The 13,720-nt window shown below is 44.5% G+C and overlaps 1 protein-coding gene across 1 annotated transcript in view; it reads left to right on the forward strand.

The window, feature by feature from the left end:
• The window catches only part of brf1b (BRF1 general transcription factor IIIB subunit b), a gene marked incomplete at its 3' end in the record, with an annotated part of 152,137 nt that overhangs the window by 92,446 nt on the left and 45,971 nt on the right, over positions 1 to 13,720 (forward strand). The window contains exons 9-12 of the mRNA XM_084314116.1: positions 321 to 447; positions 3,067 to 3,106; positions 4,482 to 4,574; positions 5,820 to 5,977. Coding sequence (XP_084170242.1) covers positions 321 to 447; positions 3,067 to 3,106; positions 4,482 to 4,574; positions 5,820 to 5,977 — 418 coding nt within the window. The remainder of the gene's footprint in view (positions 1 to 320; positions 448 to 3,066; positions 3,107 to 4,481; positions 4,575 to 5,819; positions 5,978 to 13,720) is intronic.

Genomic DNA, 13,720 nt, shown 5'->3' on the forward strand with positions numbered 1-13,720 from the left:
GTCAGGTCTAAACTGTGTCTCAATATGGTCAGGTCTAAACTGTGTCTCAGGATGAAAAAGGACAGACAACGCATGGCGGCCAATAACGCTGAACAGAGATTTTGGCGACCAATGTGTTAATACTCATTTAATCAGATGAATCACTTTATTAAAATTGAGGATTTAGTTTGAGGATATAAAAAAAAATATTTGGATTACGTCATAAAATATGACGACAGACATTCGAAGCTTCGTTCGAATACTTCAATAGAAGCTTTAAATGTTAAAAAATGACATTCGGTACAGCCCTAGTTGAGACAGATCTGTTTGTTGTGGTTCAGGTTGACAGAGTTCGAGGACACGCCCACCAGTCAGCTGACCATCGACGAGTTCATGCGGGTGGACCTGGAGCAGGAGTGTGACCCGCCCTCCTTCACCGCCGGCCAACAGAAAGTGAAGATGAAACAGGTGCCTCTCTTATTGGCTCTACTCACAATCATGCAGGGGGTGTAAAAAGTACCCAGAAATTATACTTAAGTGAAAGTGTGGGTACCGTCTCAAAATCATACTCGAGTATCTGGCTAAAAACACACTTGAGTAAAAGTCAAAAGGTTTCTACTTTTAAATGTACTTAAGTACTAAAAAGTAGAAGTAAAAAGTTAAAAACTTTTTTCCTGACTGTCTATTCTTCTGATAGCAGGTGTTTAATCAAAGATCCCCGCTTTCTAGTCTCGCACAAGGACCAGTCAGCACGGGTATGGGCGGGTTCATTTTCCATTGATGGGGATTTGATTGGCTGTTTTTAAATGAAGCGCGGCCGCAGGATTAATAACGTTAGCGTTAGTTCGGCCAGAGAAACAAATATACTCATTAAAATTGTTGGACCTGCGAGATTTGTACTTTGTAAGTCTGCATTTTAAATGTAAGGAGTAAAAAACGTTTTTTTTTCTCTGAAATGTAATTGAGTACAATTATACAAACCTAATAATACTCGAGTAAAGTACAAATCCCCCAAAACAGTACTTAAGTATTGTAACGAAGTACAATTACTCAAGTATTTTACACCCCTGCAATCATGCTTACTCTTGGCAAAAGGAAACTATAAAAGAAGGAAGGGTCATCCCGTCACTGTGTAGCGCGCGTGAACGCACATTGGTGCCGACAAGTGTGGAAATGTTCAGTTCGGACGACATCGAGTTGAATGGGATCAACCATCTCCTGGTTTATGAGCCGTCATTTAAACAGGTTATTACCTCGGATGTCACAATCATCTGCAATGTGTTCCATTGTTAACTAGCGTTTGATATATTGGTTGATGTATATTTCCTCAGATTGCTGGTATATTTAGGTTTTGAATACAGGCTTTCAATATAACTGACTTCCTTCTTTTATAGTTTCCTTGACTCTTGGGGTGGGGGGGGGGAGACAAATGCCACTCCTATAGATTGCTATTGTATTTGGGGGCGACAGTGGCTTTGGAGGTAGATCAGTCGTCTGGCAATCCGGAGGTTCCCAGTTCGATTCCCGCTCCTCCCGGGTACTGTACTTGTGCTGTATAATGACAATACATTTGAATCTGGGCGGCTACGTGGTGCAGTGGGCAAGGCGCTCACCACGAATACTGGAGACTGGGCTCGAACAGGTACGCCTCACTGTTCGAGCCCAGCGCTCCACATTGCTTTCAGTTTAGCTGGTCGTCCGTACTAATACACATTGGCAGTATTAGGGGGAGGGAAACTGATGGGTGGGGATCGGGCATTGTGGACAGCGACTCCTACAGGTCGGTTGGTGCGCCTGCACAGTAGAATCAGGAAGCGATGGGGGCGGCGCCCCTCCAAAGCGCAGACCCCTGACGCTGAAAGATCGAGCCGCGCAGGTGGAAAGATGCGACTGCTGTTACCTCGAGTATCGGAGGGGACTCGTGCTATGTATGACTTAGTCCACATTGCAGCCGGCTTGTGGGAGGCAAGAAACAGCGTTCGTGACAGGGGAGGGTTGAATTGGATTACACGAAAAATTGGGATGGGAGAAAAATAGAAAATGGGAGAAAAAGTGGATAAAAAAAAAGACAATACATTTGAATCTAATATAACATAGTGACCATTGGTTGAAAAATGTTGATTAAATGCCGTTCCCGACGAGCACAAAAAGGAATTCATGCGACTACTTTGTGATCTTAGGAGAACCTGGTGTGGCACAGTAAAATGATTGTAGCCAGTGTTTTTTTTATCTACTTTTTCTCCCATTTTTTCTATTTTTCTCCCATCCCAATTTCGTATTGTCCAATTCTACCCTCCCCTGTCTCGAACGTTGTTAGGCCATGCCTCCCACTGGCCGGCTGCAATGTGGACCAAGCCTTGCATCTTTTCACCTGCACAGCGCGATCTCTCAGCGGCGAGGGTCTGCGTGGGAGGGACACGCCGCCCCCGTCGCTTCCTGATTCTGCTGCGCAGGCGCACCAACCGACCTGTAGGAGTCGCTGTTCACAACGTCCGATCCCCACCCACCAGCTTCCCACCCCTAACACTGCCAATTGTATTAGTATGAAGTTGAACGACCAGCCAAGCTGGTAGCAATGCGGAGAGCTGGGCTCGAACCCAGCATCTCCTGCGTTAGTGGCGAGCGCCTTGCCCACTTAGCCGCCCGTGATTGTAGCCAGTGTTGTAGTCGAGTCTCGAGTCCCCAGTGTCCGAGTCCAAGTCTGAGTCACCAAGAAGAGCCTGAGTCGAGTCCCCATTACCCTAGTCCGAGTCCAAGTCATCAAGGTTGAGTCCACAAAAAGGTTCTACATTAAACATAAATGACACAGCGGTCATCATTTCAAAGGGAGTTTATTTACTTTGTGACACAATAGCCAAACAAATGCACTAGCCATCAATATCTTATGCCAAATTTAAATAAATAACTGTATTTATCAATTAACAAGTCTTGAGTCCTCGTCTGCACCTTCAGAGTCCGAATGCAGTCGATGCTCGAGTCCAAGTCCGAGTCATCGGTGCTAAAGTCCTGAGTCGAGTCACGAGTCCTGAAAATCAGCCCAGGCCTCACAGCTTTATGACTATCTTTCATTTCTATGTCCCGTTGTAGTTGGAGCACGAGTTGGGGAAGAAGCTGGATGAAGTTCAAGGTGTGTTTACCATTTTAGTTTGTAATAATTGCCTCGTTTAAGTGGTCTGCACACGGTGGGCGACAGACGTCGCCTGGCGATGTGATCGCCTGTCGCTCAATGACAATCGCTTAGCCCCCCACACCAGAGGCGACCGTTCTCAGGTATAATAAGCTATGTGTCGCTCTGTTTAGCTGGGGGTGTTTCCCCCCGGGAGATATAGGAGGGCGGACCGGACCGCCGGGACCGGAGTCCCGGACGTTACGTTAGGTTGTTGTGAAGCGGGTTAGCAGTAGCTGTGTTGTGCAGTACGAGAGAGTATTAACCTGTAAAACCCATATTGAGCTGGAATTAAACCACCATATACGAATACAACCTCTCCTCATTCTTCCTGACATTACTGCATGCCTGATCGCTACGATACGTTCATTACCAACGATTGGACAAGTATTGTTATGCAGTTGCTGAGAGAGTGTTTTTTTCACGGAAGACGCAAACTGTTTTGTTCTCAACCATAATTTTCTTTGGACAATAAACCTTACAAACTACATCAGCTGCAGCCTGGACATTAAACTCTGTCAACATCCACAACTTCTTTTGTTACCCGAGTATAAAAACACTAGTAGGTGCATCGTGGCGCATTGTTCATTTATTAGTTAATGACAAGCGGCCACTACAGCTTCTCAAACTAACGTTATTTATTTAAATTGTTCCCGTTAATAATAATGAACATAAGTAGCATGGTAATAATACGTAGATTGATCAATGAATGTATTGATACATTAAAGGTGTACAAATGATACACCAGTAGAACTTCTGCACTACTTCTAGTGTAGAAGTCATGTTATTTCCTCATTGTCCGTGTGCCGTCGCCTCCAAAAATAGGATCGAGGCGATATTTAGCGAGGCGACAGAAATAGCTGCGCGACCGTCGCTTCAAAATCTCCTGCCGTGTGGGTTCTCTCATTCATAACAATGGAGGCGATACAATTCTGTCGGTCGGCTCGCTAAAAAAATCGGTCGCCGTGTGGGGACCCCTTAAACACAGATATAATCTTTTGCTGCTGTGTAAAGGAGTTTATATACTGTATAATAATATGCCACGAGGGCTGAATGATTTGGAAAACATAGCTAATTGCAACTATTTCGACTGATAGTACAATTGCGATGAGATTCACGATATCAGAGGGAATGACAATGTTTGTGTCATTCTTCTCATTTTCATTGAGAAACATTCAAATGGCCGTGTTGTGATTCTTGGGGATTTATTATACCAAACAAAGATGTTTTCTTAACCCTTTCACTACCACACTACAGAAGGTTAACCCCTTCACTACCACACTACAGACGGTTAGATACCACACGTCTCAGATAACGTCTCCCGTCCGTCCCCCAGGTGAGATCAGCATCTACCAAGACGAGATCGAGACAGAGCTGGAGAACAGCAGACCCAAGCTGAGAGGGATATACGCCGCCTACGTCAAAGAAGGTGTGTCCTCTCTGTGTGTCCTCTGAGGATGCTGTGTGTCCTCTAGATTTGATTAGATTTAAATTAGGGATGTCCGATATTATCGGCATTAAAATGTGATATCGGAAAATATCGGTATCGGTTTTCAATTTTTTTTTTTTTTTTTTTTTTTTACATTTCTAGAACCTTTATTTACCCAGGCAAGCAAGTAAGAACAAATTCTGATTTTATTTATTGTCAAAAGTATGCATAATGTTGTGTTAATTCCACAACAAGAGATATGTAATGTTAATTACCTGAAATTATTCCGTTTTTTGGGGGGGAAACCCTGCATATATCGGTATTGGTTGATATCGGTTGATATCGGTATCGGAAATTAAGAGTTGGACAATATCGGTATATCGGTATCGGTAAAAAAGCCAATATCGAGCATCCCTAATTAAAATGTATTGTCATCATACAGCACAAGTACAGTACAACAAAAAGCGGTTTAACATCCAACCAGAGTGCAAATGTAACAGTAAAGTGCAACAGTAATATACAATGTAGAGGGGATTAAACTGGGTATTAAAATATATTAATTAGTACTACTGAGTAATAGTGCTAATCAGATGAATGTACAGAGTTGTAGTATTAATATGTGCAGTGATACAGGTGTAAAGACACTATGGTAGTAAGCAGGGGTGCAGTCGTAATATGGGCGGAGGCCAAACGGTATCCTATTATTATGCAAAGTCTAGGCACTTATCACCTAGACTTTGCATAATAATAGGATGCGCGCACTTCGAAGCCCAAACGCCGTTTGACCGCGGTTGCCCAGCACTGCACCACTGGTAGTAAGTCATACTGGCCAACTAGTGAGAGTAGGTAAGGGATATGTACAGATATAGATATAGTATCTATCTACAGATATGTAAAAAGGATTATATGCAGGTATGTACTACAGACAGATATGGATACATATATCCTGTATACCGTAAGAATATCAGTATTAACCCTTTCACTGCCACACTACAGAAGGTTAACCCTTTACTATCACACTACCGTCGGTAGTGTGATAGTAAAGGGTTAACCTTCTGTAGTGTGGCAGTGAAAGGGTCAACCTGCTGTTGTGTGGCAGTGGAAGGGTTAACCTTCTGTGTATCGTCACAGTGAAAGGGTTAACCGTTTGGCAAGTGCGGCAGTGAAAGGGTTAAACCGGCCCTCCAATGAATGGGTCGGTCTCTAATTCTGCCCCCGCCCTCCCCCCTCTGGTTTCTCTCTCAGATGCCAGGGATGAAGCCACCGCGCCCTCCACACCTCCCGACCACAAGGAGCCGGAGGGGGAGGGGGAGGGGGAGGTGGACGAGCTGGAGGCAGCCACCCAGCACTTCAACCAGGACTTCCTCTGCCAGGTCATCCAGGCGGAGCAGGAGAGGAAGGAGGTGCTCACACTCACCTTAAACAAACATTCACCTTTAACACTTTGATTGCCACGCAGTATGCCCATCCTTATGCCCAGTCTGCCAGCGCTGTAACCCTATGGAGATGTTTACCTTCTTTGCAGGGCTATAATTTTTTAAATATTATTTCTATATCGACATTACTATGGCCCATTCAACATCAGGTATCTATCGTTCCGGATGTGGGGAACGTTATATTTTTTCATTCATACATTGTTGTGTTAATACCGTCGAGAATATAAGTATGTTTTTAAGGTTTTCTGCTGTAATTCCAAAAACGCGAGTTATAGGTCCTGAAGCTATGATAGATTATCGATTGGCGTTTCTTTCCTATACACGCTATATTAAAAAATTCAAATGTATATGATCGGTATACATTATGTAGAGCCATATGAAATCCGTTTTATTTTTTTCCAAATTCCATTTTATTTTTTTCAAAATTCCATTTTTTCCGTTTTAATATTTCAGAATTCTGTATTTTGCTTTGTACGCTCATTTTACCATCAGAAATAGTGTCTAATAAGTGGGAATTAATAAATGTCCACAATTTAATAAGATATAACAGTCCATTTAATAGGGCTGTCTTAAATACTTCGAAGCTTCGCATGGGATTTGAATATGAAAATAACATTTTATTATTAAAAAATATAAAAATATAAATGATATATATATATTTTTTTGCAAAATCAACTCTGCCTCTCTTTGTTAATTACAACAAGCAATGCTGTTTGTTATTTAAGATGAGGTCGGACTCGGCACTGACAGATTTGTGTTCATTGTGCTGCTTTTATAAAGCCTCAAATGACGGCTTATAATATTTCATGAAAGCAAAGTGTTTTGTTTGTCTAAGATTTAAAAAGGTTTAAACTGTACAGCACTGACAAAGCACAACATAAAAAAAAATAAAATAAAAAATTATATATTTTTTTATTTTTATTTACAGTTGATTCCATTTTTATTGCTCAATTCCGCGATTCCGTCCGCGATTCCGTGATCGCGGATTTCATATGGCTCTACATTATGCTTCATCATACGTGAAGGAAAGGGCGGGGGGGGGGTCGTTTATAATTCCTTGATCGTCAGTAACGGCTTTATTTAGTATGGGTTGATATGTTGATCAGATGGTTTGCAGTGAAATGAATAAACAATCGGGCTGAAAATAACGTTATATTCCTCTTACCGTTCGCCGATGAGACTGGAGGAAAAATATTCCAATTATTTGACGTCGATCTGCTAGATCCATTTCCCGTTTGTATGACGCAATAAACGCCGAAATCATATTGGTTCTTGCGTTTCGAAAGCGATGCACTCGAGTGTGTATCTAGACCCACGTTACAAGATATTACTGCTGGAGGAATTTCCTCGATGCACCAGCGCCACTTCCGGTTTGGCTTGGAGTGTAACTCGCCCGATCATCCACCAGGCGGCGGTATTGAGGCGTTGCAATATCAGACAGGGTCCAGCTGCAGTCCCGGAGGGAGGCTCGATGAATTATGAATGCCATGGCAAAAAAAATTTATATTGATCGAAATATTGTCCCCCTATGAGTTGCTGTCCTGGAGTGCTGACCGGAGTGTCGGACGTCCCGTGATGAAGGCCGGGAGGTTGCGACCCCCTCTGCGTGCCCCCCTGTCTCCGGAGGTCTCGTAGTGGTGACCGGAGTGCCGGACGTCCCGCGAAAATGTCGGGGAGTTCGCGACCCTCTCTGCGCCGCCCCCTATCTCCCTGTCTCCGGCTGTCCCTGAGCAATGACCGGAGTGTTGAATGTCCCGTGACTAAGACGGGGAGGACGTGACCCTCTTTGCGCCGCCCCTGTGCCTCAAATAGATCCGCTATCAGCTCTATCTTTAATCTTTCAAAATGTTCAGTTGCTATCGCTATTAGCTCTATCTTTAATCTTTCAAAATGTTCAGTTGCTATTGCATGCACTCATCTGTGTTTCACTACACACATGAGTGCATGCTTACCAACTGTCCGTCTGCAACACTACTATCACCAACATCTAAGAAGGGAGATCCCCCCTTGAATGGCCCTTCTAAGGTTTCTCTCCTCCACACTGCCTGTGGAGCTTTTTTCCCTATTGTTAGGTTTTAGTGAGTTTTTCCTTACCTTCGCGTGTCTGGGAGTGCTTGCATTCTTTCATTTATTTGCATTTATCTTAAATTTTTTGGACCTTATGGTGTTCTTGTTCTGTTCTTGACTTATTGTTATGTTTTCTTCTTGACTTGTTTAAAGAAGACCTGTACGGCCCATGGGGACATTAACGTGTGTTGTCGGGCCTTATAAATAAATTTGATTTGATTTGATTTGATCCCAAAAACGCGTTTATTCGTTGTTGGCGTTCAACGCATGGCGGGCAATAACGAATTATCACGTTGTTGGCGTCCAATGTGTTAACACTCACTTTAACACTCACTTTAAACAAACACTCACCTTTAACACTCACTTTAAACAAACATTCACCTTAACACTCACTTTAACACTTTAACGCTCACTTTAACACTCACTTTAACACTTTAACACTGACTTTAAACACTAACCCTCACCTTAACACTCACTTTATCACTTTAACACTGACTTTAAACACTTTAACTCACTTTAACACTCACTTTAACACTCACTTTAAACAAACACTCACCTTTAACACTCACTTTAAACAAACACTCACCTTTAACACTCACTTTAAACAAACATTCACCTTTAACACTCACTTTAACACTCACTTTAACTCTCACTTTAACACTTTGACTGCCCAAGGTTAATTCATTATTAGTCCCTTGAATGCCCACATCCACTCCAATGTTAACGTTAACACTTTAATCGCCGGAAACGCCGAAACTCGTCATTGCCCGCCATGCTCATTCTGCCGAAGACGCCGTAACACGTCTTTGATATCAATATTTCAAAAATCTGTAATCGAAATCATATTTCTCCTCCGGGGACCTGAGATATACTCAGTGGTGCGTTGTTAATATGGACTGAGCCGGCACGCAGGATAATGACGCCGCGCGCACGCGCGCATGCGCATATGTTCCCTCGCGCACATGTATAATAATACACTTTGTTTGTGTTTGTATTATTATGAACAGCAAGGCCTATGTCAAAGCATGCTTTCATGGTTTTGCATGGTCTACATCATTGATTCACTATATTCCAACCACATAGCCTACACAGTAGATTACAAACAAAAACGAATTCGTATTTTTATTTTATTATTATTCTTCCAATGTGATCGCGTGGCAAATACATTTTTCTTTGGCTGGCCTTGTTATGATAGCAGAATAATATATCTGCATTTCTGTCAGTACAAGATTAAGCAGTGAATCACATTGAATAATAACACATTGATTATGTCTTGATGTCTGATGGACTCTGTAAGACTGTAAACACGCATTTGTCATGTCTCATCAATCATGAACCACGATTATTTTCAAGAGAAACAAAACAGGCAAATAACCTAGCTAGTCAATCTGGACAAAAGCCTATATTAAAAAATTAAAGCTGTTCAAATGCTGTTGCTGTTAGGTTAGTGTTACTTGCCTTCCTGCTCCTGGCGTCCACTCCTGGTTTAGCAAAACTAAGTTTGCTTTGAACGAGTGTCGCACTCGTCCTCATCTTCTTCTTGGATGGCATGATCCTTGCAGTTGTGATGGTGAATGAAGACAGGTAGTCAGATACTGTTAACTTATACATTGTATGTGCGGACGTGGTTGAAGACACCGGCCTAGCGGCTATTGTTATGATAATGCGAGGTAGCGCCGGGAGGCAGGTAAACACGACGAGCCGAGTCGAGCGCAGCGCGTTCTTGAGTGCACGCGCATGCGCGCACAACCATGCATGTGCGTGCACGCGCTTCTGCTCAAATCTTTAATACTCAGTGAGCTTGCACACCGTGCTACCCCGTCCCATGAACAACGCATGCCTGGATATACTGCTGAGCTCCACTCAACTCTCTAACGGTTCAAGAGCGCCATCTGGTGGCCGATCGGCAGATCGCCCAACAGGAAGTGACGCGCCAAACAGGAAGTGCTCACCCATATTTCGTCCGGGTACTCGCGATCGTTAGCAGGACTCCATCTCGACACACTGGATAATCAATCGCTCGCCCTAACTCAATAAACAACGTTATTTGGACGTATATAGTATTATACAACCTGGAAATGGTTCATCTAGATCAACATCCCATAATAGAAAACTGTCTACTCCAAGCTGATCGCCCAACGGCCCGAGGAGACTGGGGTAAGTTTCAGCGTTTATTATTACCGTGTTCGATATAAACTGCTCTGATGATCATATCACCCACACTAGATGAATCATCTAACGTTGCCCACGGAATTATAAACGACCCCCCGCCCATCCGGTCAACATCTGGCACCGATCGCTATCAAACTGTATTTCATCATCAATATAATGAATTTGGGGCTATAAATCAAGTTCTGGAGAAAGCTGCAGAAAACGATAAAAACATACTTATACTTTAGACCGTATTTTAGTATGAATATGTGAATGAAAAAGTATAACGTTGCTACACCCTGAACAATAGATATAGGACATTGAATGGGCCATAATAATGTCAATTTAGCAATCCAATTTAAAAAGTTATAGCCCTGCAAAGAAGGGGAACTTCTCCATAGACAAATAGAGATGGCGAGGGATGGTAAATTATGAATTTAACCATGGCGATCAAAGTGTTAATATCGCCTAATCTATGTTTTAAATTATGGCTATGTGTCTAATCTGCCCGTCGCTTATCAAAGACTCATTTTCCAGTCAACATTGTCATGGCAGATTGTTTTTTTATCGTTTCATTTCCGTTTTCTAGCATTTTGAAAATCACTCGATTTCACGGAAAAAACAACACATTCCATGATAATCGCCTTTTACTGGAATATTCTAGAACGTTGTCATTGTTCGGCCATGTCATGAATAGTTTTCAAATAAACGCTAGATTATCGATAGTATATGTGTACGCATGCACGTTCTTGCGGCGAGCCGAAAACCGAGTCTCCTATTTCCTGACCGCGAGCAGAGTCAAACAGCCTATCACGGTTCCGGTTCCGGGTCGGAAGGATGTGAGTGTCTCTGAGCCACGCTGCCGCTCCCGAACTTTTATTTTACTTTAAAAAGCCTCTTTTTTTATTTTCAAGGTGATTGAACCACTAATATACAACATCCGTATCTAAGACTGTACTATTCGACCCAAAAAGGAAAAAGAATAACGAGCATGATGACTGCACGAGTCTTGAGAAGCGAGACCGCCCCTGTGGATGGGGCTACCATGGCTAAGCTAATGGATGAGCTCAAACAGGCCTTCACCACGGAGTTCAGAACGTTTGCTGCCTCGCTCGAGACTAGACTCGACGGCTTCCAGCAGGAGGTCGCAGACCATACCCAACGCCTGACCTCCGTGGAGGACGGCATGGATAGGTGGTCGGATAGGATGGTGGAGCTAGAAGTCAGATGCACAGCTCAGGATATAGTCATCGACAAGCTAAGAAACAAGCTAATTGATGTTGAATCACGTAGTCGGCGTTCTAACATTCGCATCCTGGGCCTGGACGAATCCCTGCACAGCAACCGTCCCAGTGTCTTTTTCGCGGAGGTCCTGGTGGAAATCATGGGGAAAGATGTCCTCGCTACACCACCGGAGCTTGACCGATGCCACAGGACGCTAACACCCAGACCAGCACCAGGCTCCAGGCCTAGGGCCGTAATTGCCCGCTTACATCACTACAAGATCAAAGAGACTATTATCCTGGAAGCTCGCAAGAGGAGGGGGAATCTGACATACAGAGGGAAACCAGTCGCTATCTTCGAAGATTATCCCCCCGAGGTGGTCGAGCAACGTTCACAATACCGTGATGTCATGGGGCCCCTGTACAAGCGCGGATTTAAACCATCGCTCCAGTTCCCTGCGAAGCTAATCATCCGAACCAAAGAGGGCAGGCTGCATCTACCGTCGCCCAAGGACGCCGTGGACTTCCTGAGGGCCCGACCCAGAGGGACCTCGACACCGGCTTCGCCAGGGCGAGACGCAGACCCGACACCGGCTTCATCAGGGCGAGACGCGGGCATGACGCTGGCTCCACCGGGGCGAGACGCGGACCCGACACCGGCTTCACCAGGGCAAGACGTGGGCCTGGTGCTGGCTCCACCGGGGAGAGACGCGGACCCGACACCAGCTTCACCGGGGCGAGACGCGGACCCGATGCTGGCTCCACCGGAGCTGAACGCGGACCCGACACCGGCCTCATCAGTTCCTGACGGGGTAGTAGCGATGGAGCGTTAGCATACTGCTACGGCTATCACACAGAAAGGGGTCGCATTTGGTATCTTATTACATATGTGAGTATGGATGAATACTTGACATTAGGCCTCGCCTGGAAAGTTATCTTTTTATTTTTCTCTCGCTATCTGACATGAGGGGAGGGGGGGGACAAGTATGTTATATATGACTGTTGTACTGATGCACGATCATAGCCACGGGCTAGGTTGCTAACTGTTAACGTTTCGGAAGGAGCGGGACCTATTCTATTCCGTTTCGGATATTTCTGCCACGCTTATGACTTTTGCGCGATATACCAGCTCCCGGCCATGTTTTTGATCATGGCCACCGGGATGCATTTACTGTTGATTACACGTCGAGCGAGATGGGGTCTCGTGGCTGCGCCACCTGTTTGACTCTCGACCGGTTCATGCAACCCGCATGGCTCCCATTAATGTTTGCTGCTGACAATGTGCTCGCGGGAGCGGCGGGCGGCCCCCGGCACAGCGCCCTCCTCTGGTGGGGAGGCATAACTGTGTAGGGTCGAACCAGCGTATCGCCCCCTCCCGGCCTGGTGGAGGTACTGCGCGCCTGTTTTGTCGCAGCATGCCTGGCAGATACACCCCCCCCCCCCCCCCCTTTTTTTACCGACAGTTCTGAGTTCCAGCCGTTGACCTTACTATTGGCTTATGGTTCAATTTGATTTTTTTTTTTTTTTTTTTTTTCTTGTTTGCTTTACACTCTGAGGCACTTTTGTATACAGGGAAATGTGGCAGTTGGCCATGGAGATGGTTCTACGAGTGGTAGGTTTGAAGTCTCTGGAAATGTTGGTGAGTCCCTGTGATGTTGGGGAAAGACCCACCGGTCCCACACATTTATATGTTTTTTATGTCATTATTATATGTTTTATGTATGGCTCGAAATACGTGTGCATAGTGTTTAGGTTAAGTGAATTCTACATGCCCACAGGCTTGCCCAGGTCTGCCCCACCTACACGCCCTTCAATGTTCTATGGCTACGGCTAACTCTGAGAGCTTCAAGCTCTGCTCCTGGAATGTTCGAGGCCTGCAGAGGTTGGCTAAGAGGAAGGCGATTCTGACCTTTTTAAGGAGGGAGAATGTATCGATTGCTTTTTTACAAGAAACTCATATGGGGCCCAACGACACTGCTAAACTCCAAAAGAGCTGGGTAGGACAGGTCTTTGCTACAAACTAGTCTACGTTTAGTAGGGGCGTGGCCATATTGATCAATAAAAATCTCCCCTTTAGACTTATAACTTCCTCTGTGGATAGCCAAGGTCGCTATGTGATTATCAAAGGGGTTCTTAAGGGTAAAGAAATGACATTTATGAATGTATACTGTCCCCCAGGCTATTCCCCTGACTTTCTATCCAAGATATTTGCTGAGTTTAATGGCCTGGCCTCTGAGAACGCCTTTGTGGGCGGAGACTTTAATTGTCA

Source organism: Notolepis coatsorum (genome assembly GCF_963971535.1).
Source record: "Notolepis coatsorum genome assembly, chromosome: 5".
NCBI lineage: Eukaryota > Metazoa > Chordata > Actinopteri > Aulopiformes > Paralepididae > Notolepis > Notolepis coatsorum.